This window comes from Mchenga conophoros, linkage group LG9, assembly GCF_057382185.1.
Source record: "Mchenga conophoros isolate Kocher_MC1m ecotype Shallow Benthic linkage group LG9, M_conophoros_male_GT1.1, whole genome shotgun sequence".
NCBI classification, from domain to species: domain Eukaryota; kingdom Metazoa; phylum Chordata; class Actinopteri; order Cichliformes; family Cichlidae; genus Mchenga; species Mchenga conophoros.
The window spans coordinates 22,538,217-22,553,902 of NC_140534.1; the positions used below are offsets into that span (position 1 = coordinate 22,538,217).

The following is a 15,686-nucleotide window of genomic DNA, read 5'->3' on the forward strand; positions in this document are numbered from 1 at the left end:
TGTGTCTACCTGCTGTATAGGCACTATAGTGTGTACATACAACACTCGGAGAAATACAAACTCATAGCGACACACAAACTGCAAAATCAATGATCCTAAATCAAAAATCTAATTTTGCAGAAAGGCTTCTGGCGAGCACCTTCTGACTTCTTCTAAAATTAAATCCACTTATTGAACAAATGTGAGAACAATGGTAGAAATATTTGATTTGTGTGGCTGAGAAACTTAATGTTACTCAAAACATGACTGATTGGACATTTCTGTCTGCTGACCTCTGCTTTCCAGTCAAAATTTGGGTTATCCATCACCCCGTAGTCCGTCAGGTTGGGCTTTCTGTGGAGCCGGCAGACAAACTCATCAACACATTTATCATGAACATAATCGTTACACGAAGGATCAGCAGTGAAACAGAAGAACGAATGCAGCTCCAACTCACATTAAGTGGCACTTTCTCTTGCGCAGAGCCAGAACACACACAGCGACTCCGAGAACGAGCAGCAGCAGCCCGATGCCGATGCCAACGTACACAGGAACTGCAGTGACATTAACGGGGTAAGTAAGGATGCAGTAATTACACTCAGGCGAGTCATTTTAATAGAGGTGAGAGAAGAGGTGGGCTTCTTTATTACCCATCTGCGTGTCCTCTGGTTTCGGGGAAGACGTGGAGAGGGATGGTTTCTCTCTGACATGGCAACGGTTTCCTGTCCATCCCGGCTGACAGCTGTGACCACGCAAGGAAAAACAAACGAAAGATGAGACACGGATGCTGAAACCATATGTCTTGTTTTATGTAGCACCGTTTTGTGATCACATGATGAGGAGTCTGACTCAAATGTGCTTCCCAAATGTGAGTCTCTACTGGCCCAAAGATAAGAGGAATAAATGAACACAATATGCTTGTTTTATGATCTCCATCATGCTCTTTTCTTTTAATAATCCAGCACAACAACATGTTTTATAATCAGATTTTGGGTTGGAGGCCCTGAGCTACACTTTAAGAACCACTGCATACCTGTATATGTCTTTATATTTCTTGTCTTTAATGAAGCAACTAGTGGCACTGTCATCCATTACTAATGAACTGCACATATACATATAACACTTAATTAAATAGACCTAGATCAAACCTTTGGTAAGAACAGGATAAGACTTTGAAGCTACATAAAATCAAATACTAAAACAAAAGAAGTATAATCCTGACAGTTTCTATTAAGCTTATTGAACATACGCGTCTTTTCCATCTTGACAAAAAGTGCAAGGTTTATCTGCTGGACATCAAGCATGGAAACACAGGCTAATTGCGAATTGTTTGGCCGGTCTGTGGAGCTGCATCTGGAAAGAAAGTAAGTTCCTCTTTTTCAAATCTAAGACTCTGCTCCAAGTCAACATCTGTTCAGTATCAGCTTGATTTCAGAGCAACATTGACCTTCTAATTCGAAACACACAGCTCTCAGCAAAGCCAGACTGAGTCATTATCATTCAGAGGGGGTCAGCGTGCATATTGTGCGACTGTCTAGCCGTGGCAGTGGGCTGCTCCTGGCCTGGTTCCCTGGTGGATCCTGCTCAGCAGAGTGGAGGAACGTGAGGCAAATACTGAGCCAGAGGTGCTGGCCATGAGTTCTGCTACAGCAGGGCTGTTATCAATGCTGGAACAGCTTCAGGAAGTCCATACCACACTGCAGTGTGAATGACGGCGGTAAGGTCCTCTTACATAATGAGAGGAGGCGGTGGTGGTCGTGGCGCTGCACTGAGGAATGTTGGACGGGGACATGAATAGGAAAGGGGAATCAAACACAGGAGGACTAAATGAGGGAATGAGGCAGCATTTCTGAGACAAAAAGCATTAACAAAAAAATCTTTTGACATAAAGCAGGAAGGAAAAGGAAGAAGAGGTGTCTGGAGAAACAGATGAAATGCTCGCTTCTCCTTTTTGCTGGCTGGGCAGGCGTGTGGGTGCACTTGATTGACAGCAGCTGAGCTCTGTCAGTGAAATTGGACACAAAGTAAGCAAATTTGCGGTAGTGCCCACATGTCACGGGCAGACAGCTTGTTAGCAGTACTGAAAAGCAAAGACCACACCAGCATCTAACCTGTCTGGACTGATACCTGCGGGTACATTTATATTCTGTACGTGTCGCCGAGCCTACAAACCGACATTAGCAGCTCGCTTTTTGTCAGGATGTGCACGACAAGACGTGCGTTCATCTTTGCAAGTTAGATAAGAAGCAGACAAGCCAGTATGGGCTACTTAGCATTCAAAGTGTGCAGCTCTTGCGCAGCAGTTCCAGCTTCCTGTAAAAATGGTTTAAAAGGAAGTGAAGTTGTTGAAAACCAAAATTTGGATTAATCCAGTTTCTCAGTTTTGTCTTAACAAGAGATTTCCATCACAAATTCATATCATGCAGGAATTTAATTTCAATTGAAGGTGTTGCTTTTCTAATAACGTGAGATTTATTGGGTTGTTGACATGGCTGTCATGGTCCGGGTGAGCACGGGGTTTTTCCACTCCGCTGGGTTCTACCTTCAGGCAGAGACTCCAATCAGCTTCCACACCTGGTTCCAATCAAGTCACCTGCATATAAGACCAGCATTCACAACAGACCTCTGCCAGATCTTCTGCTAACCCATGTCAGTGCTAGGCTGCGAACCCCTTGTGAGAACCCTCAACTACTGCTTTTCCCTCACCGTGTTTTTCTTTGTCATAGGACCCACCTGGCAGTCACGTTTCCCGAACTACTCTAATCTCCGCCTGGACGCTGGTCCTGTCATCTGGTTTCTTCCTCTCCACCATCGGACTACACCTGCCTGCCTCCCTGCCAAGTCCCTCACTCCACGCATATTCTGGATCCTCTCTGGACACTCCTCACCCGGAACCCCCTGGACACCCCTTCCTCGCATGACACTTTAAACCTGCAACGCGTAAGCCCTAACCTCCATAGCCTAATCCTGCAGCTGTGATTCACTGGACTGCCACTGACTACTTGTCTCTTCTCATTATAGTGACTGCGTACCTCCATCCAAGCCGCTGCCCCTTTTTCCATCCGTGAAATCCAGCACCTAGCCATAGCACTCAGTTTCATGTTCACAGTTTGGCCTCACAGTTCACAGTTCATAGCATTTCATAATTCATAGCATTCATAGTCTCCTGTTGTGTAATTTCACTAGACACTTGTAAATAAAGCACTGTGTTCACGCCCGTTTGCCTCCCTCTGTGTCTGCATTTGAGTCCACACCCACAGCCGGGCCCTCTCGGCCGTAACAGTAAGATCTGGCCACAATATGGACTCAGCAGACGCAGAGCGGACAGCCATTCAGAAACAAGGTGCAATCCTAGGTCACCACGAGCAATCCATTCAATATCTCCTGGCTTCACAGAAAGACCTTGGTGAGGGACAGGCTAAGATCTTTGCTGCCCTAGAGACTCTACAAGCTAACCTCGCTTCCGTGCCGCGTCCTGCCCCCGAACCCGCGCCCCCCGCACAAGACACACAGCCATCCACTTCGTCCCCTGCCTCGGCTTACGCGCTCCAAAGTGGGCCGATTTTTCGCGACGCATCATCCCCGGAGCCCGAACCTTTTTCTGGGGATCCGGGGAGCTGCACGGGGTTCCTACTTCAGTGCGATCTGGTATTTGGCCGCTCACCGCGCACCTTCATTGACAACGCCGCTCGGATTTCCTATTTCATAGGGAAATTACGGGACCGTGCTCTAAAATGGGCAGAAGCATACCTGTCAAGCCATCCCCTGCGAACTTGCTCTTATGATGACTTCCTGGGTGAGTTTAAAAAGACATTCACTCATCCTGTCTCTGAGGGCAGTTCGGCCCGTAAGTTGTTAAAGCTGCGCCAGGGTCGCCGTAGTGTTGCTGATTACCTCATAGATTTTCGAACGGCCGCCGCGGAGACGGGGTGGCCAGATCACGCGTTGCAGGGAATCTTTCTACAGTCCCTGAATGATAACATGAAAGATCAGCTTGCTTCACGGGATGAGCCCGCTACGTTTGAGGAGTTAGTCTCCCTTTCTCTCCGTATTGACATCAGGCTGAGAGAGAGGGAGAATGAAAGGAACTACAAACCCCAACGTCCCCTCCTCCGCCCACTTCCGTGTTCGTTTACGCCAGCCCCACCCATAATGCAGTCGCCTGTGTCGGCCGCCTCTCCCTCCGTCGTGGACGCGGCGCCGGAACCGATGCAGATCGGCCGCGCTCAGCTGCCGCCGGAGGAGAGAGAGCGTCGCTTTCGTGCACGCGCGTGTTTTTATTGCGGGTCGACAGAACATTTAATCGCAGCATGTCCCAAGAGGGGAAAAGGGCCAGCCCGCCAGTAGATTCGGGGATACGGGTGGGCGGTTCTCATAGTGATGATAAACCCCGTTTGCTTCTCACAGTCAGTTTAGTTATCAACCGTGCCACGCACACCTTTCAGGCCCTGGTCGACTCCGGTTCAGAGCAAAACCTAATCAGTTTTGACCACGCCACACGGTTAGGATTGCACCTTGTGCCTTTAGATCCGCCCATTTCTGCGAAAGCACTTAATAACCAGGTCTTTGCACAAATAACTCACCACACGGAGCCAGTGACTGTAATCACTTCAGGAAATCATAGGGAGGAGCTCACTTTCTTCGCCCTCTCATCGCCTGACACTCCCCTCACATTCGGCTACCCTTGGTTAAAGCTACACAATCCACACTTGGATTGGTCTGGACGGAAGATAATAAGCTGGAGTGTATTCTGCCATGCTAATTGTTTGAGGTCGGTGTGTCCCCCGGGCCCCGAGGAGCCCTATGCGTTGGAAGAAACAACCCCCGATCTCACTGGTGTGCCCATGGAATATCACGATTTCAAAGAGATTTTTAGTAAGAGTAAGGCGCAAGCTTTGCCGCCTCACAGACAATATGACTGTGCCATAGACCTTCTCCCCGGTGCTCCTTTGCCCTCCAGTCGATTATACAACATATCTAAACCAGAACGTGTTGCTATGGAGAAGTACATCAGAGAGTCACTTGCTGCTGGAATAATTCGACCGTCGTCTTCACCTGTTGCTGCCGGATTCTTCTTTGTGGGTAAGAAGGACGGGTCGCTACGACCATGTATTGATTTCCGTGGTCTCAACGACATAACTATAAAGAATAAATACCCATTGCCACTCATCAGTTCTGTGTCAGAGTCCCTGCAAGGCGCCACTATCTTCACTAAGCTGGATCTTCGTAATGCTTATCATTTGGTTCGCATTAGGCAGGGAGATGAGTGGAAGACGGCCTTTAACACGCCACTGGGCCACTTCGAGTACCTGGTCATGCCCTTTGGACTACGAACGCCCCAGCCGTATTTCAAGCTTTGGTGAATGATGTTCTCAGGGACTTTCTGAACAGATCTGTGTTCGTATATCTGGATGACATACTCGTATTTTCCAGATCGCTCCAGGAACATCACGCTCATGTCCGTGCTGTCATCCAGTGCTTATTGGAGAACAAACTGTACATAAAGGCAGAAAAGTGTGAGTTTCATGCATCGTCAGTCTCTTTTCTTGGTTATATCCTGGCAGGGGGGCAACTGAAGACTGATCCAGCAAAGGTCAAGGCAGTCACAGAGTGGCCGGTGCCCACATCCCGTAAGCTTCTCCAGAGATTCCTGGGCTTTGCCAACTTCTACAGGCGATTCGTCAGGAACTACAGTCAGGTAGTTGCACCTCTAACACGCCTCACGTCTACAAAGCACCCATTCACGTGGCCTACCGAAGCCGACAGAGCTTTCAACAAGCTGAAACAACTGTTTACAACAGCTCCCGTGCTAATTCAGCCCGACACCAGCAAGCCCTTCATCGTTGAGGTGGACGCATCAGATGTTGGAGTGGGGGCAGTGTTGTCTCAACATACTGGTCCATCAGCAAAGTTACAACCCTGCGCTTTCTTCTCGCGTCGCTTGTCTCCGGCAGAGAGAATCTACGATATTGGGGACCGTGAGCTGCTTGCTGTGAAACTAGCATTGGAGGAGTGGCGGCACCTGCTGGAGGGGGCTGAGCACCCATTCATAGTCTGGACAGACCATAAAAATTTAACATACCTACGGAATGCAAAGAGACTAAATACACGCCAAGCCCGTTGGTCACTGTTTTTTGCCCGTTTCAACTTTTCTATCTCATATCGCCCAGGTACCCGGAATGTTAAGCCAGATGCTCTCTCCCGCCAGTTCGAAGCTGCCTCAGAGCGGTCAGGGGTGCCCTCCATACTCCCTGCCAGCTGTCGTGTAGGGGCTGTCACATGGGAAGTAGACTCCGTCATTCAGCGGGCTCTGCAAGCAGAACCTGATCCGGGCACCGGTCCAGCTAACAAGCGCTATGTACCCACAGCAGCCCGCACCAAGGTTTTGGAATGGGTTCACACGGCCAAGTTCACAGGTCACCCGGGCCGAGGTAGGACAGCTATTCTACTGAAGAGACACTTTTGGTGGGAGACGTTGGATAGGGATGTACGTGAATACGTAGCTGCTTGCACGGTTTGTGCTCGTAATAAGTCCAGGAATCACCGTCCTTACGGACTGCTTCACCCACTAACCACCCCACACCGGCCATGGTCACATATTGCGTTGGATTTTGTAACAGGGCTTCCAAACTCTGCAGGAAAGACTACCATACTTACCATAGTTGACAGATTTTCCAAGGCAGCACATTTCATAGCTCTAGATAAACTGCCCACTGCTTCAGAAACAGCTAAACTGTTGGTTGAACATGTTTTCAGACTCCATGGGATCCCTATGGAAATAGTGTCTGACAGGGGTCCCCAGTTTGCTTCTCAGGCCTGGGGAGCCTTTTGTACGGCCCTGGGGGCCAAGCCCTGTTTGAGCTCAGGCTACCATCCACAGACCAATGGCCAAACTGAGCGCCTGAACCAAGAACTCGAGACCACTCTTCGCTGCGTCACTGCCCATAATCCAGCCTCTTGGTCCACATTCTTGCCGTGGGTTGAATATGCGCATAACACACTCACCGCCTCGGCCACAGGTCTTTCACCTTTTGAGGCGTCCTTAGGTTACCAGCCACCTCTGTTCCCCGAGCAAGAAGCTGAGCTTGCGGTGCCTTCTGTCCAGCATCATCTGCAGCGTTGCCGCCGGGCCTGGACGCGGACTTGAGAGGCGCTGTTGCGCGCTGTGTCTCGCCAATGCCACTACGCCAACCAGCGGCGCACGGCGGCTCCTACTTACTCTCCGGGGCAAAAAGTGTGGCTGGCGGCTAAGGATATCCCGCTCCAGGGAACCTCCCGCAAGCTGTCTCCGCGCTATATTGGGCCTTTCGTGATTGACAGGCTGATTGGCCCTGCGGCAGTCCGGCTCACATTGCCTGCATCGTTGCGGATCCATCCGGTGTTCCATGTTTCGCAGGTCAAGCCAGTGTTGTCTAGTCCTCTGTGCCCTCCTTCCGACCCCCCCTCCTCCCGCCCGGCTCGTCGATGGTCATCCTGCCTTCTCGGTGCGGCGTATCCTGGACGTGCGTCGGTGGGGCAGGGGCCGGCAGTTTCTGGTGGACTGGGTGGGGTACGGGCCTGAGGAGCGTTCGTGGGTGTCTCGGTCTCTGATCTTGGACCCGGCGCTTGTTTCTGATTTTTTTTTTTTTTTTTTTCAGGTCTCGTCGCGTGTCCGGGTCTGCTCGGTCGCCGGGGGGCGATCGTTGAGGAGGGGGTACTGTCATGGTCCGGGTGAGCACGGGGTTTTTCCACTCCGCTGGGTTCTACCTTCAGGCAGAGACTCCAATCAGCTTCCACACCTGGTTCCAATCAAGTCACCTGCATATAAGACCAGCATTCACAACAGACCTCTGCCAGATCTTCTGCTAACCCATGTCAGTGCTAGGCTGCGAACCCCTTGTGAGAACCCTCAACTACTGCTTTTCCCTCACCGTGCTTTTCTTTGTCATAGGACCCACCTGGCAGTCACGTTTCCCAAACTACTCTCATCTCCGCCTGGACGCTGGTCCTGTCATCTGGTTTCTTCCTCTCCACCATCGGACTACACCTGCCTGCCTCCCTGCCAAGTCCCTCACTCCACGCATATTCTGGATCCTCTCTGGACACTCCTCACCCGGAACCCCCTGGACACCCCTTCCTCGCATGACACTTTAAACCTGCAACGCGTAAGCCCTAACCTCCATAGCCTAATCCTGCAGCTGTGATTCACTGGACTGCCACTGACTACTTGTCTCTTCTCATTATAGTGACTGCGTACCTCCATCCAAGCCGCTGCCCCTTTTTCCATCCGTGAAATCCAGCACCTAGCCATAGCACTCAGTTTCATGTTCACAGTTTGGCCTCACAGTTCACAGTTCATAGCATTTCATAATTCATAGCATTCATAGTCTCCTGTTGTGTAATTTCACTAGACACTTGTAAATAAAGCACTGTGTTCACGCCCGTTTGCCTCCCTCTGTGTCTGCATTTGAGTCCACACCCACAGCCGGGCCCTCTCGGCCGTAACAATGGCGTGCAGTTAGTCATGTGACTTTAGGGAAGGTGTATCCACCCCGCTGCATGATTCACATTCATGTGTTGGAGAATTTAACCTTTGGTGAAAAGAGAATGGGGGAAATGTGAATCTCCCAGAAAGGCTTCACTGGTGCATAATGATGTTAGCAGATCCAGCACCAAGTCTTATAATTGCATTCTTTCTTTTATAATGAAAAATCTCATTGGAGACATTCCAAGCTGCTGATGCAGACAGCTAGATTCACGGGCTTAATAAAAAAAAAAAAACCTCCAACAGAGTGTCTGTCTTGAATGTGTTTTTGAAAGGTAGACGGCTGTATTATGCTGGCAGGTTAATCTGATGCATGGCTTTTTGGGGGTCTACCCGCTATAGCTATTCTTAGTGGTGACCACGATTAAATATTGACCAGGAGAACCTTTCAGAGATTCCCAGGAAACACTATGCTGCGGTTAAATGAAGGAAGAACCATCCTGCTTAATCTGCAGGGGATAAGCAGATTCCCACATGCTTCACGGAGCGTGTCTTTTCCAAGGAAAGCAACAAGACTGATGGGATTTCCATGTTTTAGAGCTCACAGACAGATAAAGGATGAGAGGGGGAGTGGGAAGAACAGACAAGATACTTATCTTTCTTTTGTGCATCTTAATGAATGTGACTGAGTTTGTGTATTAGTCTGCTTATAGATGCATGTTTGTGTGTGTGTGTCTGGGTGAAGTTCAGCTTACATGCAAACAGGCCCCTGTGTCATCACATGGCATGAGCCGTGATACATGCAATACATCGGAGGACATTCTGCAAATGAAGAAAGGAAAATGCAGCATCACCACACGTTGTACGAAGAAGGCAGGATACTCAAATCCTCCCTGTACTCTGTCAGTAGCCACCATCTCTCTCCTCATCTGACAGGAAACAGACATGTGGCTGTTCAGCAGATGAAATCAGTCAAATATGTTGGGGGGGGGGGGGGGGGTACTGTTGAGTGTCATCCATTAACCTCTGCAGAGAGCATGAGCAGTTAAGAGACCATGCATTCCAGCCACTTAAAGTGAGTATGTTTTCAAAAATAAAGACACCGATGGCTTTTATTTACTAGTAAATGTCAGACAATCATTTGCTTTTAGTTCATGTGTCAGTTATTCAAGGCAGGTCACTCCAAACATCTTAGAGTTTTTATGAGGTCTTTTCAAGGTGCATCAGAGAAAGAGAGTGATCCCTAAGTGCCATCTTTCTTCTTCTTCTTGTGGCTGTGATAAATAAAGTTGCCCACATGATTTTTATCTGAAGGAAGCACCAACTTCACGTCTGGTGTTGAGCCAAGACTGTGCTGGCATATCTAAAATACTCCAGTCTTTTCAATTTGCTTTCCACCACAGTGCACGTCATTAATGTGGCCAGTGTCTTCCCTTAGTTGTGTCTGAACATTACAGTAAAACTGTTTTGGAAGAAATGTCTTTTGTGTTGAACACTGAGGAATCTTTGACTTAAAATAGCCGTTTGGTCTCTGAGTAATAGCTGAAGGACTGATTCTCATCTGTACCGATGTCCATGGTGAAAGAGGAGTCCGGTGGTGCCAGTGTCCGGCAGCCTCGCCTCTGTCAGTGCGCCCCTGGGTGGCTGTAGCTACAATGTAACTTGCCATCACCAGTGTGTGAATGGGTGGATGACTGGGTGTGTAAAGCGCTTTGGGGTCCTTAGGGACTAGTAAAGCGCTGTACAAATACAGACCATTTACTTTAGCATGCTTTTTTCCCCTCGCCCACCTAATCTATCTGATGATGACTGCTCCTGCCTCCATAGGTTGGATGAGGGTTATTAGGGTTGCCTTTTAAATAATCATCATGCTGGAAATACCATTATGAAACCCTGAAGTGCTGCTCAGCCCTTGATAAAGTGACTTTGGCTTGGCAGCAAATGCAGGCGGAATGGGAGGTTTGGGCTTATTTCTCAAAGATGCAGGAAAGCAGAGGTTTTAATGGATCACATTTTGGCAGCTTGCAGTAACACCGTAAGGTGTGCTTTGAAGACTAAACAGCCAGACCTGAAAATGTCCTGAGAGTCCCTCGAAATGGGCAAATATGAGTGAAGTACTGGAAGCACTTAAGGGAAAACTGACTCATGAGTGGGCAATATATAGAGAAAAAAGGCAAAGGTATGTGCTAAATTAAATGTGAAAATACTTTAAAAGATTACTTTTTCGTAAATGGATACAAAGAAAAGACGTGTCATTCGAATCAAAGCAAATTGAGATGTAACAGCACATTGGAAGTAAATGTCACAGTGATTGACATCAAAGCTTTAAAAGAAGCTAAATTAAAGCATGAAGTGACTAATGAAAGTAGAGACATTTGATCACAGCTAAATGCACAGACAGACGTGACACAGAGGTGGTAGAAATGACACTTTAGAGTAAGTGCAACCTGCGACATGTCAGGAAATCATACAACAGGGCTACAGTTAATGGCAAAAAAGGGTAAGGTAATAAAAGCGTGTTACCATGGCAGCTGGATTCATCTGAGTGGAATGGCAGGCAGTCGACAAAATGGTCACAACGGCTCTGAAATGGGATACAGCTAGACGAACTTTCACACACCAGTTCTCCCAGCTTACACTGGAGCCAAGCTGGTGGAAAAAATGAGGAAATATGAAGAGGGTGAGTGTTAAATTCACAGACTATAATGAGTGTATCGTAATTATAGTAGGAGAAGTGCACTGCTCACTGCCTTTTTAAAGCATTTTAAGGAGATATTCTACAAGCAATTGCACAAAATATTCAAAAAGTCCAGCTTCTAACTCCCAAAACTTTCATTTCTTCTTAGATATAAACTGTATCGACAGGCTCCGTACAACTAATGCTGTCAATCAAATACACAGTCAAATTCACTTTATCAAAGGAACATATTTTAACACAACAAACACTAACCAAGGCCCATATAAACGTAACACACACTAAAATAATCAAGTAGTTCACTGAGAGTGTTGGGATTTAAAAGCATGGACTGAGACCACACTGAGACCACACCAGCAACTCAACAGGCCTTCATAGTACCCACAGTGATCCTCACTCACACATCCTGTTATACATCTTCGATTACTGCGTTTACCCCAGTGCAGATGAGGTGTCTGAAATTCAACCTATGGTGCTAAAAACTAAATAAAAAATGATTAAACAGGGTCTTTAATCTGTATGCAGTACCCACTATAACCTGCTCTGTTTAAGTAAGAACTAAGTATAGCACCAGTAAACCTTTACCTTTGGTAGAACATAATATCTATAGCTCACATCTACACTTATGACCTGTAACCACATGAGCACCCCTCATCAGTCACCCCTCATTTCTTTACATTTAGCTTCAAAGAAGTCAGACTTTTCATTTTTAAAGTGGTCTAGAGCAATAATCTTGTAAGCTTTCTAAAGGTCTTTACATTTTTTATGGACATTAGCTGCTTTTTCACACATTTTAAATTGAGTTTTTCTAACTTTTTTTCCTAACCATTTTTAAGGAAGTGAAGTGGGGAAAAAAGCTGAGGTATGCCAAATTACACAAGAACTGGACTGAAAATCAGCATCACTGAACTTCCTGATTTAAATAATTGTCAACATATAAGGAGGAGGTCAGAAGAAGGTATCTCTATCATGGTTTAGGGCTGCACTTCAGTCAGTGGTCTTGAGGATCTTGTCAAAACTAAGAGCTCATAAAGGCAGAAAGTTAGCACAGATATTTGATCCCACATGTCTGATTAGCAACAGGTTCATTTTTCAGCAGGACAATGACTCCAAATGCACAGCTAATGCAGTAAAAGCACACCTGGGTGAAAAAACACACAGTGGAACAGTATTGGTCATGGATTGGCCTCCCCAGAACAGACCTCAACGTTAATGAAGCAGTGTGAGGTCATCTTGATGGAGAACAGGACAAAAGGCAGGAACTTATAAAGAAGAGCTTTAAGTCTATTTCAAGAAGTCTGGAGAACTATTCCTGAAGATTACTTAAAGAAACTACAAGAAATCTTGTCTGAGAGAGGTCAGCCTGTTAGGTAGAATAAAGGTGGTCATACAAAATACTGACTTTAAGCTTGTTAGACTCTTACAAACTATATTTTTGTCCTATATTTTGCATTTCCATGTATGTTTGCAGATATTTCAATAAATTTCTGACCATTTCCCATATATATACATATAAGAAATGAGGGGTGGCCGAAGAATTTTGCACAGTACTGTAGATAAAGCTGGAGGGGGGGGGGGTGAACTTTTTCAGCTTTTGAAGTGGAGCATGCTGCAAATGAGACATATTGCTTTAGACTCTTGGAGGAAACCAGGGGACCCAAAGAAAACCCACGTAGGCAAACTAAACACAGGAAGAGCCCAAGATGGTTCAAACACAAAGCCACAAAGCTGACAGGACTAACCACTGCATCAAGGTGCTACCCACGACACTAAGATGGAAATTTAATGGAAAATGTGATAACCTCTTATAAATCTGAGGTTTAATGGCTTATCATTTTATGTGGAAACAGCTTTACTATATATACTGTGACCCCATTGCATTTTTTGCCGTTTGCTTTAGACATTAAGATTTTATCCCAACACTTTTTATATTGTACCTGTTTTTAAAAATCTCAAAGATGTTACATTGGATGATGACACTGGATGATGAAACTGAGAAAACAGTCATTGTCATTACAGTTTAAAGGGACTATTTATTCAGTGGACAGTAGTTCCAGTGAAAGCAGTGAGGTTTGTGGATTGTCCACAAGTTGTTTTTGGTAAACACGTGTGATTTTTTGAACTATTAAGCTCTATCAGAAACATGTTTAGGGGAATTTGCGAGAGGTTTTCATCTCATCTGTTACTTATTAAACATGAATTCATGGGATCTTGTCTAAATATGGGTCAAACTGCCAATTATTTCCTTTTTTGCTAGCAGTGCACTTCAGTTTTCCAGCCATTCATCCTCAGTGAAAAATGAAGAGGTGCTAACTTACGGCAGCTGTATTCATCCTCTCCTGTGGGACAGTCAACGACTCCATCGCAGCGCATTATGGACGGGAGGCAGTTATGATCTGAACACTGAAAATAACCAAGAGGACAAAGGACCTGAGGAGGAAGAGTTCCGGGTACAACAGTGGGACAATGCTCTTCATCAGACTTATCAGCACAGTCGGGCTCCGTGTCACACAACCAGCTCTCTGGGATACACTGGAAGGAGTATGCACACTGAAACTGGTTCACACCACAAGTCAGTGGCTGAGGAGTCACAGGTTCTGAGGTGGAAAATCACAGTGGAGAGATGCATGCAAAAGGGTTAAATAAACTTGATTTTCAGTCAAATACAGTAAAAATCCCCCATTGATAAATCCCAGGATTGTTTTTGAAAGTATGTTAATGTTTTTTTTTGAGACCACAGAGGCTTCGTCAGAAAGCCAGTGAAAGAAACAGTTTGGGGTGGTGGGAGGACAGAATGGTGAGGGTGAGGAAACAACACAATATAAATGTAATTGCTTTTCCTCCCCATTGCCCTCCATGCTGTCCCTTGGCATTGACCCATTCTCTGCATTGAATTCATATGGACCTACAGGGCAACAGGCTCCATTAACTCACTACACTTTCCCCGAGGGTTCACACTATTTATATGGAAACTGAGGAGACGAGCATAGATGTTGGAGGACAGGGAAAAATTGGGAAATGGGAGAATGTGAAAACTGGAGGAAATGAAATGAAAAATGAGAAGGGTGCTAGAAGGATAGGAAATAAGGAAAAACTAAATAGAAGGGCAAAGAAGGCGAAAAACTTTCAGGTCTTTACCTCCAACTATACACTCTGCAGTGTAGGAAATGTCATCCAGGGCGATGTCTGTCCACATGTCTCCACCCACCTGGGCCTCAAAGGTCACTCTGAAGGGTACCGTGCTGGACACGATGACATTAGCGTATGTCCACTGTCTGCCATGGTTTCCAGTGGCTGCCCACATCAACAGACGGGTACCACTGGGTCCAATAGTAAAGACCTGGTGAGGTCAGGTGGCACAAAGTGACATTTCCATTTGATGTGTAACAATATGTTTGAGTGAGAACATGTATCATCACCATACAAAATTTATTATAATCAAACAAACAACATAAAAAAAGTTTCTTTTTCAGTCTTTAAACATTTTTCCTTCAGTGGTGACAGGGTGTTTACACATCACCGTTACGTGCAATAGAAGTATGTGCATTCTTTGCTTAAATAAAACCAGTAGAAATGCAGTGTAGAAAAACATAAACAATTGGAGTACTAGTAATAGAAGCGCTATAAAGCTTCAGTGTTTCCGTGTGTCATACTTTATGCATTTACGTGCAACATGTACATAAAAGATGTCTGTAGCCACTGTGATGTTACTGAGGGCCTCAGTCATGCAGGTCTTAAGACCAGTCTGCAAACCTCTAAAAACCTCTGGTCACAAGGGAAAAAACTGTATTCCCCAACTGGTTGGCAAGTGATTGCTGGAGGTTGCTAGCTGTTGCCAGGTAAAATTGGTCTCAAAAAGTGTGCTGCATCAAAAAACTCCAGATTATTTGTACTTCTCTCACTGCAGCCAGCTTAGGCTCCAGTCATAGGCCATCCTCTTGAAAATGGAATTGAAACATCCTCTGGTTCAATTCAATTTTATTTACATAGCGCCAAATCACAACAGCAGTTTTATATTGTGAGGTAAGACCCAACAATAATACAAAATGGTTGTTAGGTTAAATGCATATTCTCCTATCATTTAACAAGTGGTTGTTGGCAGATTGCTGTGGTTGCTGGTTGTTTTCAGACTTGTCTGCAAACACTCACAAACTAACTATGGAGCTGTAGTGAAAAGTGTGGCATAAGCTGGAAAATGTTGGCTCTCCGAGTAAAAGTAGTGCTTTTCTGTTAACAAACTACAGATAATCTTCACACACTGCTAGCAACCAAAGCAACTGAGAGGAGGTTTCCATTGGATCACTCCAAATACAGGCCATTTTTTGTGACCAGTTTCACATGACAACTGAGACCAGCATCGGACAACCAATTGCCAACCGGTCAGGAAATACAACCTTCTCCCCTAGCGATTGCTGGTTTCCAGGGGGTCGCCAATCGGACTGTGTGGCTGGAGCCTAACTTATTTATGAGGTTCTGATTTGAAACTTTAATCTGAGTTATTTGGCTACTGTCATCTTATGTTATTTTCCTTTATTTCTTCTTATTCTT

The 15,686-nt window shown here is 46.0% G+C and overlaps 1 protein-coding gene across 1 annotated transcript in view; it reads right to left on the bottom strand.

The window, feature by feature from the left end:
- The window catches only part of malrd1 (MAM and LDL receptor class A domain containing 1), a 72,491-nt gene that overhangs the window by 1,463 nt on the left and 55,342 nt on the right, over nt 1-15,686 (bottom strand). The window contains exons 25-31 of the mRNA XM_085286984.1: nt 14,277-14,478; nt 13,457-13,735; nt 10,967-11,092; nt 9,199-9,265; nt 630-721; nt 437-533; nt 273-333 (exon numbers count right to left, since the gene is read on the bottom strand). Coding sequence (XP_085143110.1) covers nt 273-333; nt 437-533; nt 630-721; nt 9,199-9,265; nt 10,967-11,092; nt 13,457-13,735; nt 14,277-14,478 — 924 coding nt within the window. The remainder of the gene's footprint in view (nt 1-272; nt 334-436; nt 534-629; nt 722-9,198; nt 9,266-10,966; nt 11,093-13,456; nt 13,736-14,276; nt 14,479-15,686) is intronic.